Source organism: Nicotiana tabacum, chromosome 16, assembly GCF_000715075.1.
Source record: "Nicotiana tabacum cultivar K326 chromosome 16, ASM71507v2, whole genome shotgun sequence".
NCBI classification, from domain to species: Eukaryota; Viridiplantae; Streptophyta; class Magnoliopsida; order Solanales; family Solanaceae; genus Nicotiana; species Nicotiana tabacum.
Genome location: NC_134095.1, coordinates 24,085,950 through 24,102,320, shown reverse-complemented (window position 1 = coordinate 24,102,320; position 16,371 = coordinate 24,085,950). Strand labels below are relative to the sequence as shown.

Genomic DNA, 16,371 nt, shown 5'->3' with positions numbered 1-16,371 from the left:
ACAATATTCGGATGATGGATGAACATAGTGCATCTAATGTAGGAAAATTAAACATATAAATCATGACAAACACTTACACCAAAAATCATATAACCCTAACAAATTATTTGTTATTGATAATATTATACTTCCGCATGGGTCTGGTATATTCCTTCTCTTCTTTGTCACTACCAATTTTTTGTGTTGAACTAAGTTAATATCTATCTTAGTATTAACTATTATCTCTCTTTTTAAATTTTTTTTATATTTCTTATCTTTAGTTCATATCACTTGATTTTTTTAAAAGAATACACCTAGCGAATGGTTTATTTATTACTGGATAATTACATAAAAATAGAATATTGGCCTACTTACGATGCAGTCAATTTCATATGTCGCTCGTATCTAAAAATAAATAATCTAACTCTATTAGTCCATATACACCTTTTAAAAGATGATGCAGTACTCCCAATATTTTGAGAAGTTAGACATTTTTTATTTTTGTGGGATGTTTGGCACTATTTCTTTTTAGAAAACTTGATTCATGTAGTCAATGTCCGATATACGGGGAGGCTCTACTTGGTAATGGAGTTACTGTATCGCTTAAATTTATCGTCTGTTTGCAAAGTTATTGTATCTCACTTTATATTTTTTAATAATATTAAAAAGACGTTAGACTTAATGTATATTTTATTGTAACATTTTGATTACTCTGCCCTGACCATTTGTGGACATTGCTAAAAGTTTCTAGGAAAAAATTATACCCTGAAAGGTATCTTCCATGCATTTCTAATCATCATAGGAAATCAGAACCAACAACAACTTAAGATTTTTGTTCTCCTTTCATGGAAAACTCATTATCAACAAGAAAAAATAATACCTTCGTGATACTTCCATTGATATTATAATAGTGGAACATAACTCAAAGCAAAGTTTGATTTTCAAAGGCATAATATTCAAAAATTCAATTCTCTAGCAAACAAAAGTGTTGGTTTAGAAAAATCCAGAATATTCCAAAACCTAGAACACAACGACCTAAAATTGGATATGAACAGGAAGAAAAATGATCAATAATCATATTAAAAACTCTACATAAAAGAGAACGTAATCACTTACCTAAAGTTTGTTTTGAGATGTTGGCTTCAAAAGACCCGAGAATATTGACTTGGTGATACAAATGCACAAAGATATGATAATAGTGGGCGACAATTTATAAAGGTAGCAGTATAAATAGAATTGCCAATATAAACTGTCCATGACTATTCCAAATTCCAGAACATTATCAACCAAAATCATCATCATTAAGTAACCAAACACATTACCCTAGTACTAAACCGAACTTGCTAAACATATGCGAACATATGGTAAAAGAAACTAAACTAAAAATAAAATAAGAAAGGTAAATTACCATTATATCAATGATTACTTGAAGAGGTAAAGATCGGCATGGGATTACACCCCGGTCAACAATAGCAACGGTTGAAACCAAACTAAATGCAAAATAAAAAATGGCAGTTATATTAGTGACTTTGAAGGACCACACCCCTTTAAATAAATTTGATGGTTTTATTTATTTAGAAGGGATACAACACATGTACTTGCTCTACAAGAGAACACAACTTTTGGAGGAAGCACTTTAAATTAGATTTTCTTCTCTTTATTTAGATATTATTTTAATATAATATTTAGGTAATTTATTTAGAAGGATAATTTAGTAATTCAACTTTTAACTTTTAGGGTTCCACTTTTATAATAATACTAGTCTCTCGGAACGTGCGTTGCACATTTATTTCACTTTATTATTATAAAATTCATTTTGCAAAATGTTGAATTTTAATTATATAAATGTTTTAAGAATTCTTATTTGAGTTAAAAAAGCATGTAGACATATTTATTTGCTAATCAATGTTTGTTTTACAATCGTCTGTTAGGTGTTTGCCATAATTTTCTTACCATATTTGGTTTTCCTATTTGTTGAAGGAAAGGGCAATATAATTACCTTAATTGGGTTTTCCTTTTTGTAGAAGAAAATTATAATTCTCATATACTTGGCTAGTCCTTTTCCTTGTAGGAAAAGGTTTGGAGTTCTAAAAATTACAGATCCGTCCTTCTGATTCAGTAGCATCCACAATGTAGCCATAGGGGCTTGAGAGTAGTGTTTAGGGGGAGAACTTTACGGGACAAGTGTTAGTGTGTCCATTGTGTTTGCCTCTTCGTGAGGTTGTTCTCTCGATATTTTGTACTCTCTTTTTATGTAGTGGTTTGCTCTTCTCTGCGGTGGACGTAGGTCAGTTGACCGAACCACGTTAAATGTTTGTGTCTCTTTTGGTATATTTCTCCTTTGTTGTATGATTTATCGTCGCTCAAGGTTTGCTTTGCTAGCTTCCGTATGACACCTGATTTTTACGGTCCTAACATCGTCTCCATTATTCAACATAAAAAGTTACGTTCTGCTTGCTTTCTTTTTATAATTAATTACATAAAATGGTTTAACTGAGATAATTAAGTAAAAATTATTAGTTCCTTTTAATCCAAAGAGATAGCATCTCTGCAAGCCGACTTCATATTGAAATTAAGACCATCTACCTTTATTTAGTTGCAGGATATGAAGATTAGATTATCTCATGATTTAATGTATTACAATCACAAGTGGCACAATATTCAAAATACCGATAGCAACAAGAGTGAGAATAAGGATGAAACTTTTTACAAATACATGTTTGAAAAAGACGCTAAAATCACATTTCGTAACAAAAACAATAAGCAAAGGCTCGAAAACACATCAAGTAAGAAAATTAAGGCTAACAAAATATTTAACCCAAAAAGAATATTTACTGACCTATAGAATGTATTAGTAACTGCAAAAGGTAAAGATAAAAATTATATCAACTGTAAAAGGCATGAAACCTCATGCAAATAACTAAAATAAGGCTACAACGCAAACAAAAGAATTGGTAAGTTATAGAAATCAAATAATTGCGAAGTCAAGTTCCCAACAACAAAATTGTTGCTAAAAGAAATCTAATATTTTAGAGGTTCACGACAAAAAAAATCAAGAAGTATTCTCTCTATCCGAATTTATGTGATATTCTTTTTTTTAGTCAGTCTTAAGAAATGAAATCTTTTTATATTTAGTAACGATTTAACTTTAAACTTTTTATTACCCTTAGCGAGATGATCAATTTAGAAGCCACAAAAATTCTTATAGCTTATATTAGACCGTAAATTTCAAAAGTATTTCTTATTTTATTAAAATCAATGCTCAATTAAATATCTTCACACAAATTGAAATGGAGAAAATATTAAAAATAACTAAAATAATACGGAAAAATAAAACTCCAGAACCAAAAATACTGCTATGAAATAAAAGTAAATGAAGATACCAAAAAATAATATTTGTCAAAGGATTTTCTGATTTTTAGAAGGTTTCATAAAAAGTGTAGTATAATATATACCAGATTAATTAAACACTTAAAATATATGATCGGGTGGGAATATGAGAACATGAAAAACAAACTTACAATACAGACAAGTAATATACAACGTCTTTTTTCTCTTCAAATTCTTTTTATATTTGAGGTCGACATAAACGTTTCTTTACAGAGAATAGTTTGATTTGCAATCAAGCAACTTTTAGGCAAAGGATTAATATTGAACCAGTTAATAAATATCAAAGGACACATCCATTCGTTGGGGTGTTATTGCACGACATTTTCTTTTCTATTCTTTTTTAACTAAAAATAATAATTAAATTATTTAGAGGGTATTTAGGTAATTTTAACTTTTAAATTAGGAAGTTCATGCTTTTAATATAGTATAGATAGATATATATAAGTGGGCAATAGGAATGTGAGGTGGCACCTCTCTTAAGCCAAGAAACATATTTATCTTTTTTCTCCTTTTTTTGGGTTTTCCATCATTTTTTTCATTCATTTTATATTAAAAATTCTATTTTCTTAACTCACACCTTTTTAACTTCATAACCTATATTTTTAATAATCTCAATAACTCCCATGCCTTTCATATTCATAACCTCCTAATATTTAATGTATAAGTTTATGATAATTTATTATATGTTACTCCATATGTACCTATATAAGGACTTCTATGTTTTGAACAAATATGATTTATACTAACTTTATATTTTGCTTAAAATGGTTACACTTAATTTGGTAATTAGATCCAAAACAACCCATGCGCATTGCGCATGGGGCGAAGCTTAGTAAGTTGTCGATTGCCATCGGTTGTTGTGGGTTGTGTCTAGCATCGCTCGTGGCAGCTGATGACTTTTGGCAACAAATGGCGGAGCGTCGTGCAAGTAGCGTCACGAGGTGTCGTGTGCATGAGGCGAAGCTCAGTACATGTCGATTGGCATCGGGTGTTGCGGGCGACATCGCTCGTGGCGGTTGATGGCTTTTGGCAATGGAACGACAAAGCGTCATGCAAGTAGCGCTGCAAGGTGCCATGCGCATGGGGCGAAGTTCAGTAAATTGTCGATTGCCATCGGTTGTTGTGGGTTGTGTCTGGCACCCCCTCGTGGCAGCTGATGGCTTTTGGCAACGAACGTTGGAGCGTCATACAAGTAGCGTCGCAAGGTGCCGTGCGCAGGGAGCGAAGCTCAGTACATGTCGACTGCCATCAGTTGTTACAGGCAACATCAGGAGGCAACATCGCTTGTGGCGGCTGATGACTTTTGGCAATGGAACGGCAAAGCGTCGTGCAAGTAGTGCCGCAAGGTGACATGCGCATGGGGTGAAGCTCAGTAAATTGTCGATTGCCATTGGTTGTTGTGGGTTGTGTCTGGCACCGTTCATGGCAGCTGATGGCTTTTGGCAATGAACGGCGGAGCGTCGTGCAAGTAACGCCGCAAGGTGCCATGCGCATGGGGCGAAGCTCAGTACATGTCGATTGCCATCGGTTGTTGCGGGCAACATCGAGAGGTGACATCGCTCATGGTGGCTGATGGCTTTTGGAAATGGAACAGCAAAGCGTCGTGCAAGTAGCGCTGCAAGGTTCCATGCGCATGGGGCAAATCTTAGTAAGTTGCCGATTGCCATCGGTTGTCGTGGGTTGTGTCTGGCATCGCTTGTGGCAGCTGATAGCTTTTGCAAACGAACAGCGGAGCGTCGTGCAAGTAGCGCCTCAAGATGTCGTGCGCATGGGGCTAAGCTCAGTACAAGTCGATTGCCATCGGTTGTTGCGGGCAACATCGGGAGGCGACATCGCTCATGGCGGTTGATGGCTTTTGGAAATGGAACGGCAAAGCGTCGTGCAAGTAGCGTCGCAAGGTGCCATGTGCATGGGGCGAAGCTTAGTAAGTTGTCGATTGACATCGGTTGTTGTGGGTTGTGTCTAGCATCGCTTGTGGCAGCTGATGGCTTTTGGCAACGAACGCCGAGCTTTGGGCAAGTAGCGACGCAAGGTACCATGCGCATGGGGCGAAGCTCAGTATATTGCCGATTGCCATCGGTTGCCATCAGTATATTGCCGATTGCCATCAGTATATTGCCGATTGCCAATTGCCATCGGTTGTTATGTGTTGTGTCTGGCATCGCTCCAACCCCCTGTTCGTGCTTTGCGGGGCTTGTCTGGCTTTGCAATGTTGGCATCGGCAACAACATATGGTTGCGCGTCGCGTGTTGGGGTTGTTGTTCGCTTGTATCGGCGAGGCAAGTGTACGTGCGGCAGATGAGTGGTATTCGGCTTGTGTGGCTAGGTTGGATCCCTGCTTGAGCAGCAACGTCCTAGCCCGCATGCCATCTCAGTCATGGCACAAGCACAAATTAGGCTTGTTCGGCGTCGGTTTTCTGTGTTGCATACCTAATGCCAAGGCATTATCAAGCACAATCGGTTGCCTTTCACCCATCGCGTTCTACGTGCGGGGTGAACCAAAAGTTGCAGTTGTGTTCCATGTCGTCCTCGCTTCGCCTTGCGATGGCTTGGTCCACAACTAGTATGCTCGGACTCTCGGATTCGGTAAACGCAATGGGCATGGGGTTTTCATTGGCTCCTATCTGCCCAAAGAATGCTCATTACGAATGACAGTTGTGCTCGTCTTGGACTTGGTCGTGCCCTTTGGGTCAGCAATGCTCATGCGACGCTGGCGTCAATGAGGAATGCTACCTGGTTGATCCTGCCAGTAGTCATATGCTTGTCTCAAAGATTAAGCCATCCATGTGTAAGTATGAACAAATTCAGACTGTGAAACTGCGAATGGCTCATTAAATCAGTTATAGTTTGTTATATGGTATCTACTACTCGGATAACCGTAGTAATTCTAGAGCTAATACGTGCAACAAACCCCGACTTTCTGGAAGGGATGCATTTATTAGATAAAAGGTCGATGCGGGCTCTGCCCGTTACTCCGATGATTCATGATAACTCGACAGATCGCACGACCATCGTGCCCGCGACGCATCATTCAAATTTCTGCCCTATCAACTTTCGATGGTAGGATAGTGGCCTACCATGGTGGTGACGGGTGACGAAGAATTAGGGTTCGATTCCGGAGAGCGAGCCTGAGAAACGGCTATCACATCCAAGGAAGGCAGCAGGCGCGCAAATTACCCAATGACACGGTGAGTTAGTGACAATAAATAATAATACCGGACTCTATGAGTCTGGTAATTGGAATGAGTACAATTTAAATCCCTTAATGAGGATCCATTGAAGGGCAAGTCTGGTACCAGCAGCCGCGGTAATTCCAGCTCCAATAGTGTATATTTAAGTTGTTGTAGTTAAAAAGCTCGTAGTTGGACTTTGGGATGGGCCGGACGATCCGCCTTAGGTGTGCACCGGTCGTCTCGTCCCTTCTGTCGGCGATGCGCTCCTGGCCTTAATTGGCCAGGTCGTGCCTCCGGTGCTATTACTTTGAAGAAATTAGAGTGCTCAAAGCAAGCCTACGCTCTGTATACATTAGCATGTGATAACATTATAGAATTTCGGTCCTATTACGTTGGCCTTCGGGATCGAAGTAATGATTAACAGAGATAGTGAGGGGCATTCGTATATCATAGTCAGAGGTGAATTCTTGGATTTATGAAAGACGAACATCTGTGTGGCATGCGCATGAGGCATTGTTTTGGATCTAATTACCAAATTAAGTGTTCTATTTAGATGTTCGATAACCGCTTATCTCATGAATCAATAATTCAATTAGTCCAAATAGCCCCGTTGTGGGGTTTTAATTGGATCTGAGTGGTTTCTGTGGAATCAAAAAAGATTTTCAAATTTGTGTTACCAAACACCAATGCCCATGTTCGAAAGAGAAAAATATAAGACGTGAACATGTAGTAGATCTATTGAACATCTACTGAGAAATCTGAACCACGTTATATAAAGTTCCAAATTGTATCTTTCATCCATTCCATTTTAAGGAGAAATAGAGAAGTAAAATTGTCTGACTATAAGGGTGTGTTTGGTATGAAGGAAAATATTTTCCGAAAAATGTTTTCCAATTTTTTCATGTTTGGTTGGCTTAAATGTTTTGGAAAACATTTTCCTAATGAATTCATTTTCCTCCAATTGGAGGAAAATATTTTCCAAAACTCCTTCTCAACCTTCCCCACCCTCACCAACCCACCCCACGCTCTCTCCAAAAAAGAGTTTTTTTTCCTTTTTTTAAAAATTTCAGTTTTTCCATTACCACCCACCCTACCCCCACCGCAAAAAAAAAATTCCAATTTCAAATTTCTGTTTTTTTTGTTTTACTGCCCCCCCTCCCCGGAAAAAATATTTTTTAAATATATTTTTTAGTTTTAATTTTTTTATTTATCGGTTTAAAGGTTCAAAATTTTACAAGTTCCAAAATTATGAGTTCGGAGGTTTATGTGTTTGGAAGTTTACGGGTTTAGAAATTATAAAATTTACGGGTTCGAAATTCGCGGTTTTGAAAGTTTAGCAGTTCGAAAGTTTATGAAATTTGTGGGTTCGGAAGATTGTTGGTTTGAAAGTTTATGGCTTCATGTTTATTATATCTAAACTATTTATGAATACTTTTGAGAAGTCATTTTCTTTAATTTGCGTACCAAACACCGAAAAATGAATAAGATTACTACTTGTTTTGTTTTCTTGAAAAATATTTTCCACAGAAAACATTTTCCGTTATATCAAACACACCCTAAGATACGATTATTGTGTTAAACCTCACACCTTTTTACTTGCTAGTGATTCGCGCAGCTGTTGTTGGAGCACGAGGTTTACAATTGGCAAAATTAAGGTAAAAATAGCACGATATAGTCAGTTTTCGGATTGGTCATTCAAATATAGCCAGCATTTACGAAGTCGATGAAAAATAGCCACTATTTTGCTGAAACAGAGACTGGTCCAGCATAATATACTGGAGTTCGGTGCACCTGTGTATAAACTCCAGCATATTATGTTGGACCGGTATACTTTGCTGACTCCAGTATAATATACTGGAGACTGAAGCGTCTGTGCTCCAAACTCCAGTATATTATACTGGACAATTATACTTGTTGGAACTCCAGTATATTATGCTGGAGTTCTAGTATACTTATGCAGGAACTCCATCATATTATGCTGGAGTTCCAACATACTTATCCTGGAACTCCAGTATAATATGTTGGAGTTTAAGCATACTCATGCTGGAACTCCAATATAATATACTTGCATATTTTCCGGGTTTTGAACAGTGTTTTCTCTCAGATTTATCTTTACATGAAAGTGGCTTAATTTCGATTACTTTTGAAACTTGACTATTTTTGAACGACCAATTTTAAATCTGGCTATTTTTAAATTTCTCCCAAAATTAAGTGAACACAACCCTAAGCCCATAGTGCAGAAATATAAGGAAAAACAAAAAGGGAAAAAGAAATCAACGTACAGTAAGAGACAATATATGATTGAATAAGTCATATTTACTTTCCAGTTAATAATACAATCAATCATGGGAACAAACGAGAAGGGAAGAAAAGAAAAACTAGCATCAAAAAATATGTAACAGTTGGACTAAACTCTTTAAGACACTCACAACCAGAATACCGATGGAGGTGGCACACAGGCATTAGCCTTATTCTGTTTCTCGAAGTTACAATTTCACTTCAGGAGGAGACCTGTAATATGCAGGAACAGTAGCGGGGAAGAACATCTGCCTCACTCCTTCTGCCTTGATGATAGGGAAAATAATTCCAGATGCACCCTGTGTTTGAATCGCGTGAAATGGTCAAAATATGAGGTCACACAAAAACGTGTGAAGATAGCAAATATTGAATGCAAAAAAGCAAGATTAACACATACCGAGATCAGCCGGGCTCCAATCCACATACGTTTGGGTGATGGGAAAGGCAGCAGCAAGCGGCCAACACCATAGATAGCCACAGCAAAGAAGTGACAAACGAGACTTAATGGACGAGGGTTTAAGCCAGAAAGCAAAGATACAGGTCCTGTGGAGAATACTCCACCAAGGCTCAAATAGTCAAAGCATGCATCGCGCATCTCCTTCCTAGCTTGATCAGGTGAAGCACAAAACACCTTATACAATGCACCAGCCAATGTATTGATGGTAGATGCCACCGGCTGCAGATAAAATATGCAAGCAGAATAAGTCAATATCTATAAAGGCAAATAATATTCTAGGTTACGTCTCACATATTGCTGCAGGAGAATAGGTAAGTTATAGAAGAATTGAGAAGAGTTGAAAATCCTAGAACACTAGAATGAACCAAGCCTTTCGCATTACTTCCGTTATATGTAGATTGATAGCTGGTGAAATCATCAAAGGCACATCAGTTTTTGGGTTCCAGAACCTTGATACTCACTAGTCAACATAGATCTAGTCAACTCACTAGGGATTCTTTAAGTAGATAATAGGTACCAGCTCCAAATCTTCTGCTTATGGGAGGAAACATTTAAAATGATATTTACCTTACGCAAGGTGTAAAAGGACTCCAGATATCTACAAAGAGTAGGTGCATCATTCAAATCACGAAGAGGTTTAAGAAGATCACGTAATACAACAATATCAGACAATGCTACAGTCATTCCTCCACCAGTCAAGGGATGGCGCATGTTGAATGCATCTCCCATGAGAAGAGCACCAGGAGTTGGATGAGGAGCAGCTGGCATGCTTCGGTTTGGCATTGTTCTGATGTTCCCTTTATCAATTGCAGCAATGAATGCATCTTTTATCTCAGGAGGCACCTAGAACAACCATGTGGACATCTCATTGAACATCATGCAGCTCAAGTATGTATAATACAATGATGACATGGTATGGCATTCAGGATAAAGTTTTCACCAATTCTTTACCTGGGGAGCGACGACGCTTTTCAAATATTTGGCCATTTCACCATTTGAAATAGAAGGCACTTTTTGACCAGGTACATCAACAAGGCAACGGACCTCAGTACTGCTTATGGGGTAGAACAGGATAGGTGATGGATCAGCCAAAATGACATGTCCATGGTTTGCATGTGGAAGCTGGCAGTTCTCCAGGACCAGACCAACAAAACAAGAAGGCACTTCTACCTGTACAAAACGTGACCTGTCATTGTGAGTTGATGAGAAACAAAAGGAGGGGACAACAACGGTGATGTTCATAGAAATTTTTTGTTCATTAGGACAATCTTGGGTGCAGTAATTCTTATTCATCCAACAAGTAACAGCAAAAGATTTCACAAATTAGCTTTTTGAACAATTAATCACCCAGCGCCATCTTCTTTTTTAAAGACAAACCCAAGAGAAATATTGGTTAGTGTCCTTACCTTTGGGTCACAAAGTGTACGCCGTAGATTCGAGAAACAACCATCGCACACTATGGTCAATGGTGCATAGGCTTTCAACTCTTCACCAGATTTGTTTTTGTACTGAACACCTCTAATGGTCCCGTTTTCTTCTAGCAGAGACGTAACAGTGCCTTGCTCCAGTTTCACACTGTTAAAAAATCAAAGCCAACATGCAGAGCATTTAATCAATCTAAGCAGAGATACTTCAACAGGAAACTGTTTCAATAAACCAATTACGCCTTCATCCCAAACTAGTAAGGCCAGATATTTGAATCCTCTACATATATTCAGCAGGAAATTGTTTGAAGATGTAAAACCTTATAGCATTGAATTAAGAAAGGAGGTATATCTATCAAGAAAAAATGGTAAGAAGGAACATACTTGGGAAGAGATGCAGCTTTCTCTCTCATTCTTTGAATGAAACGCCCATTGTGAAAGCTCCTCCCAGATACATCAGCATGAAACTTCTCCAGGGGATAAGAAAGACGAGTGCTCTTGCCATCCTTGAAAAGAGCATACCCGAACACTCGCTGAGCATCAATATTCTCCACACAATCTGCAACAGGCCAAGATAAAAAAAATATGAGAAAATGCAACAGAAAAGGATAGAACAAGCTAAAAATCAAAGACATCTTCCTTTTTTCACCTCAAGAGAATAAATTGACAATAAATCACATTATTTGGAAGCTTTACCTTCCAAACCCAACTCCTGCAATTTGAGGAAGCCACCTGGTTGTAGGAGTTCTCCAACAATTCGATCAGGCTCTGTCAAATCTCTTTCAATCACTTTTACATGACGCCCCTCCTGTAGTGCAAAATGCATAATCACAAGTCTCATTAAAAGATCCCATTTTTTCCTCTTTCCTTTCAATATTTAGCCTATGATTTCACAGCAAATTTTAATAGATAAAGATTTACTATTTGCAGTCACCACCAGCTAGTAAAACTTGATTCTATGTGCTATAACCGTCCCTTTTCTTCTCATAACTTGTAGGGTAAAAAATTATTGTTTTTATTCCTTCACACCAAATGCTTCCATTATCAAGTCATATTTCATTTCTCTGATTTCATCAAATTAACAAATCAATTTCATGTCTTTTATAAATAATCACATCAACTATGCTCTTCAGATACATAAATCAATCAATCTAATTACTCCTCAATCTCAATTTAGTTTCTTTTGTTAAAAAAAAAAGATGTACATATAAATTGATAAAGGATGAGAAAGAAAGAAATATACTTTGCCAAGGGTGTGAGCAAGAGCGGCACCGGCAACGCCAGCACCGACGATGATGATGTCAGCGTCATCGTTTGCGTCCTTTGATCTGCATTCTCCATCATACACCGTTGTGGTAGTGGTGCTGGTGGTGGCGGGGTCATTATTTTTATCTTTGCGGCCACCATTTCTCTGAATGAAAAACCACAAAACTGCCACGAAGCCAAACACCACCGCAAGTACAGATCCGGAAAGACCCATATCCACCATTGTCTGCGACGGCAAACGGCGACGGAATTGGTTCTCTCCGTCAAAAACTCCTTCTATAGCTTAGAACAATGGGAATCTTTTCTCTATCTAAAACAAGAAAATGTTGATAATAAAAACACTAAAAACAAACAATATATTAAAAAATGTTGGGTTGTAAATTGATGAATGCTTCGCTGGCGAAAGGGAGAGATTTCAGGACAGCATGCACACTTTGATGACTTAAACCAACCCACACCACCCCCTTATTTTATAGGCTCCATTTATACAATATATATTCAAATAAAATGTTTGATCCAAAAACATTTTTTTTAGGTAATTTCTATTTGGTAAAAAGAACAGAAAAAAAAAAGTTGCTGGTTTTGCTTAAATGGTTGTGGTGCTAGTTTTTTTTTCTTTTGTTGACTCTAGGTGGTGTTTGCCTAATTTTGGGGTTAGGCTTGAATACTTAAGGATGTTACTTAATTACGTAATTAAGGCGTGATTTGGATTTTGTGCTAACAATTGTTTATATCAATTGGCCATCTGACATTAAGATATATTATTGATAAAAATGGTCATGTTCTTAGAGAAGACAAGAAGGATACTAAGTGAGAGGAGTGTTCAAAGAAATTACTCCTTCCGTCCGAATTTATTTAATACAATTTAAATTTTAGATTCAAACTTCTTAATTTTGACCTCGAATTCGAATATAAAAGCTTTAAATTTGTTAAAATAAAATTTACATATTTAAAAAGTACATAAAATACTATTTTAAGTCAAAATAATTAATAATTTAAAATACTTAAAGATATAAAAATTATAGTCAAAGAAAAATTCTTTGACTCTTAAAATCAAATAAATTGGACAAGGGAGTACTTAAATTCTTTGACTTTTTTTTAATTCAAAATAAAAAAGGATCTTATACGTGAGTCTGGAACCAAAAAATGGTTCTTTTGGACTTAAAGAACGAAAAATGTAGAAAAAAGACTTAGTGACCAAAATATGTATAGCGTTTTTTTTTTTTTGAAAAATGCTATATTTTAACTGCCGTTTGTCCAGTAAAGTACAGCGTTTTTTCAAAAAACGCTATATATAGGGTTCTTTACTAAAATGTTATACATGTATATAGCGTTCTTTACTAAAGCGTTATACATATTAAGTGGGCCCACAAATAATTCTTCTGTGCTTAACTGACATAACAATAATTCAATTGGGTGTTACACCTCCTTTTTCACCCGCGCCGCAAGGGCGCAGAGGGAGTTTTTTCAATTTAAGTGACAATATTCGAAATGGGATTATTTATTTAATTCAGAGTCGCCACTTGGAAAGGTTTGGCTTTTGGTGTCCCAAGTCACCGGTTTATCTTGAATCCCAAATCGAGAAAATTTTCACTTTCCAAATGAAGTATGCGAACCAGAAATTCTAAGTAAGGAATTCTGTTGACCCGAGGGAAGGTGTTAGGCACCCACGGATCCCGTGGTTCTAGCACGGTCGCTTAAATTGTTATAATGGCTAAATATCTGATTTTAATACATGTTATAACTTGTGTGCTTTTATTAGGTTTAAACCGCTTTTATTATTTTTTTTTTATGGAATTGCAACGTCATAAAAATGCATCTCGAACCACGTCGCAATCAATGCACCCGTGGTTGTTAATACATTCCGATTTCGTTGAGATTTGGATTTAGGTCGCATAAATGCGCACCAGAATTGAAGAATGTTATTTAATTAAAAATCGCGCCTAAAAGTCTAACGCGTTATTATCTTTGAGGAAGGCCGTAAAAATTCGCTAAACGGACCATCCCAAATTCTAAGTATTTTATTATGACCAATTATTGAGGGCCCCGCAATTTGCATTTTTATTTGGCAAGGCATGCCTCATTTTTGTTTTAAAAGGATTGACCTATAGTGACTATGTTTTCTATTTCGTTTGTCTCTATAACGAAAGAAAAAGAATTCTAACTTATTTACATGCTCACGAGTTATTATAGTCGAGTTTCGAAAGTGAGTTGTTTAAAGAGTTTACATGGGCAGCGCATAGAATGTTCTAAATACAGACAGTAAAAGAAAGAAAAGACTACATTAAACTACAACTTCAAATATTTTCCATTTTTTTTGCATTCATGCTTCGAGTAGCTTACAAGATGTACCAGTATATCAGTTTGTGTACCTGGTATTTGGAAAGCAAGGAAAGAAGATGAAGATCAGTGGAAGCAGCAGTAGTGTAAATACACAGCAACAAACAGGTTCAGCAACACAGCAAAACCAGTAACGACTAGTAGAATAACCCAGTAACAGATTGAAAACCAGCAGTACCAGAATGCAATCGCAGTCAAAGCAGAAGAGAGACGGATACAAGATGCAGTAGTTTACTGATTTTGAATAACACTCAAGGAAAGGCAAACGGAAACTATTCAAGTAAAAGTTCAACTTGTTTTTCTCTTTTGCTCTCAAATTCTGATTTCTCAAAATTCAGTCAACTCTCTCAACTTTCTTTTTTCTTCTTCAAAGTCCTCCAAGTCTCTCCCCAAAGTCTCTCTCTAAGTCCCTCCCTTTTGTGTCACAAAATGACTCTATTTATAACAAGACTCTTGTCTTGAACCACTCCCCGAAATATTCCCATCATTGCATGCTTTGTTCCCCACTACCTTAAACAAATGAATTATTCCCCACTATTTTGTGTCTTGTCCCCCACTATATTAAACTAAAGAATTATTCTCCACTATCTTGTGTCTTGTCCCTTATTATATTAAATAAATATATCACCTCCCCACTAACTTATGTCTTGTCCCCCACTACGTATTATTTAAATATTATTTAATACTTAGTCGACAGAGCACTCATTAATTATTTTTAAGACTCCTTTAAAATAAATACTGAAATTACCATTCTACCCCTGAAAATACTGCAATTTACCATTCTACCCCTATCAGCTATATCAAATCCACCTAAATCAATTAACCAAACTATAGCAGTTATAACTAATTTCTAATCAAATTTCAACAACAAATAATCAACTTCTGCATAATAAACTTGCCAAATTAACAAACATTCATGAATTACTAACTGAGTCAGATTCATATCAACAAACTTAACAAGACAAACAAGTAGATTTAAATAACTAAACTCAACATCAGTTGAACTCAAACTAAATCAAACAACTTTATAACAAAGATAAATGATTCGAACTAAAATAAACACTTGGGACCAACATATAAACATGCGACATTAAATCACTTGATGAAAAACTAACAAACTCCAAACAAAATGAGCACGAATCTGTCACCTTCATCAACATATCCAACAAATCCAAACAGATCGGGGGTGCAACAAGAATATCATTTCTATGTAAAACATTTACAAATTAACACATTTGTCATGGAAGCGCAAGCAGCAGGAATTAAGAATAGAGAAACGGAACCTTTCATTGAATGACCAACCCGAGTCGACGTACAAGAGACTCGATCAAAACTTTACCGGACCAAAGCTTGAACCTCGACGGAACTGAGCAGACCTCGGATGGCTGGTGTTTGGGAGATGGACTGGGCGTGTGATGTTGCTGGGTTTGGCTGGAGGTGAACGACGAAGCTCAGGCGTGGTGGAGCTGGAGCTCGCGACTGGAGGAGCAGTGGCTGGAGCTCGCGACTGTGGTCGTTCATGGCTTGGAGCTGGACGATAGTGGTTTGGGTGTTCAAAGGAGAAGAACGTGAAGCAACAACTGCTACTCGACGGGGCTCCGGTGGTCGTGGGGCTGGTTGATTGGTTGTCGACTGGAAGAAGGATGACGGGGACGATCTGGTTGGGATAGTGAGGTTGAGCTCGTCCGGTTGACGGATGTAGCGACGAACGGAGGGAGTCTATAACGACGATGAGGGTGGTCTGGGTGTTCGAGCTGGAGGTCGTGAGGACGATGAATAAGATGGTCGTTTGGACATGGATGGTTGAAGCAGCCATTGGAGAGGTCTTTTGGAAGCTTGAAGAAGAAAAGAAAGAGGGGGGGCGGATGGTTTCTTTTAGGTTTAGGGTTTGTTTTGTGAAATGAAAGATAGGAAGATAGGGGTGTTGGGTCTTTGGAGTTATGGACTGGGTCGACCCGGTTTGAAATGGACCGGGTCGTAGGGGAAGGCTGGGTATTTTGTTTAAGATTTGAAGAAAAATCCTAATCCGATTTCTTCTATTTTT

At 37.4% G+C, this 16,371-nt stretch overlaps 1 protein-coding gene across 1 annotated transcript; it reads right to left on the bottom strand.

The window, feature by feature from the left end:
- Positions 1 to 8,821: 8,821 nt before the first annotated feature.
- On the bottom strand, positions 8,822 to 12,575 carry LOC107828762 (squalene monooxygenase SE1). The gene is made up of 8 exons (XM_016656133.2): positions 11,965 to 12,575; positions 11,418 to 11,529; positions 11,106 to 11,280; positions 10,704 to 10,872; positions 10,249 to 10,467; positions 9,865 to 10,140; positions 9,238 to 9,516; positions 8,822 to 9,139 (listed from the first exon to the last, which is right to left on the bottom strand). The coding sequence occupies exons 1-8, from the start codon at positions 12,208 to 12,210 to the stop codon at positions 9,029 to 9,031; spliced, it is 1,587 nt and encodes a 528-aa protein (XP_016511619.1). The 5' UTR covers positions 12,211 to 12,575; the 3' UTR covers positions 8,822 to 9,028.
- Positions 12,576 to 16,371: the final 3,796 nt, after the last annotated feature.